The following is a 2152-nucleotide window of genomic DNA, read 5'->3' on the forward strand; positions in this document are numbered from 1 at the left end:
TATTTTAACCCCAATCTTTTCATCATGTTAAACATTACCTTCCAATTTACGTTATCAAATGCTTTTTCGATATCCACAAAAGCTATAAATGTTTGTTTGTCTTTCCTAATCCTTTTTTGAATGATTATCCTTAACGCCAATATTGCTTCTCTCGTTCCCATATTCCTTCTAAACCCGAATTGGTCTTCTGTCAATGATTGTTCTATTTTACCTTCAATACGTTTGAATATAATCTTTGTTAGTATTTTAGAGGCATGGGATAGCAAACTAATAGTACGGTATTCTTCACATTTCTTTGTTGCTGTTTTCTTTGGGATGGGGATAATTAGGCTCTTTACGTAATCTTCAGGCAATTCACCGGTTTCGTATATGACTTTGTTAATATGAAATAATTCCCTTTTAACTTTTTCTCCCGCCTCCTTTCAAAGTTCCAAAAAACAACTTCTTATGTTCACGATTCGTAAGTTAACAAAATCAAGGAATTAAAAAAAAAAAATTATATACAAATATTCAAAAATTTTAGATAAATTTTAAATAATAATAAAATAAGTTAAATATTTTAATGCTCTATTATAAATTATTTGTAATGAATTGAAATAGAAACTTCTAGAATACTTTTTCCTGGCAACATAAATATTATCAATTTTAAATATTTTTCCGACTGAAAATTATTATATTACTCATTACAAATATATCGCGGAACCATATTTACAGTAATGTCAATCTTTTTTTTTTAATTAATTAGTATAAACTTATTTTAATGAAAACTAGCCTCTCTTTATCCACGAGTTTAAAATAAAAGGGCTAGGAAAATTAGCACATTAGCACACTCGTACATTCATTTTTTCATATTAAAGTTAATAATATAAAATCCACGTTACTCTAGTCAATTATAAATATAAGTCTTTCAAATTTGTTAAATCTACTTGCGATAAATAATAAAAAAAAGACGCATAATCAGCTATACACAGTGTCAAGGGTGGGGAGATGAACTATGACCACTGATTGTGATATTGATAGGTGAACGGCTGAAATTGAAAGAGATACTAGTGAATGCTATCCTAGAGAAGAGCGCGATGCTGTGTNTGAACGGCTGATATTGAAAGAGATACTAGTGAATGCCATCCTAGAGCAGAGCGCGATGCTGTGTAAAGTTTTAAATGGACGCGCGAGCAATTTGGATGCTTTGATATGGATTGGCTATGTATGATGATTAAGAAAAATAAAAAGCATATTGTTAAATTAAAGTATTAATTTATTTTTATTAAACATTTTATATCGAAACTGACATATGTTACTCTTAGCTGTCTCTTTTCGAAATTTTACTAAACATTATTATCAGAAAAAAAATGTATATAACACTTTTGTTATTAAATTAATCAAAAACTATTGTGAATTTTTTATTATTATTTTTTTTATAGTTACTTTTAGATATAATATACTTATTCAATAAATTAATTCCAGTTAATATTTTCAAAAATAATGTGCTATAAATAAATGTAATAAAAATTAAGATATTTCAACAGAACATTAATCAGGACAGCCATTTTTAGTAGCATAGTTAATTATATCAGTATATCCCATTCGAGTAGCTTCAGAAATGGTACCGCTACTCCATGAACAATTATTTTCATAAGCATATTTTAAGCAACCAATTTGACCATTTGCAGCAGCAAATCTTGTTGTACCTTCGTCCCACTCACAATCATTTTCATGAACATATTTTAGGCAGTCTAAATTGCCATTTGCAGCAGCTCCACTCATAGTTCCTACATCCCATTTGCACCCATTATTATGTGCAAATATCAAACAGTTAATATAATTATTCGCAGCTGCTTCCCTTGTTGTGCCTTCGTCCCACAAACACCCATTTTCACGAGCATATTTTAAGCAGTTTAAATGTCCATTTGCTGCAGCCCCTCTCATTGTACCTTCAACCCAATTACATCCATGTTTACGGGCATATATTAGGCAATCTAAATTACCATGCAAAGCTGCTGCAGCTATAGTGTCTTTGTCAAAATTACATTCCTTTTCATGAGCATATTTCAAAAAGTCCAAATAGCCACATGCTGCAGCAGTTCGAGTTGTGCCTTCGTACCATTTACAACCATTTTCATAAGCATATTTTAAACATTCTAAATTACCGCTA

General features: G+C 30.1%; 1 protein-coding gene across 1 annotated transcript in view; it reads right to left on the reverse strand.

Moving 5' to 3' along the window:
* Window positions 1-1530: 1530 nt before the first annotated feature.
* The window catches only part of LOC126904952 (uncharacterized), a 7333-nt gene continuing 6711 nt past the window's right edge, over window positions 1531-2152 (reverse strand). Inside the window, exon 4 of the mRNA XM_050684356.1 lies at window positions 1531-2149. Coding sequence (XP_050540313.1) covers window positions 1531-2149 — 619 coding nt within the window. The remainder of the gene's footprint in view (window positions 2150-2152) is intronic.

Source organism: Daktulosphaira vitifoliae, unplaced genomic scaffold (assembly GCF_025091365.1).
Source record: "Daktulosphaira vitifoliae isolate Bord-2020 unplaced genomic scaffold, ASM2509136v1 Scaffold_4, whole genome shotgun sequence".
Taxonomy (NCBI): domain Eukaryota; kingdom Metazoa; phylum Arthropoda; class Insecta; order Hemiptera; family Phylloxeridae; genus Daktulosphaira; species Daktulosphaira vitifoliae.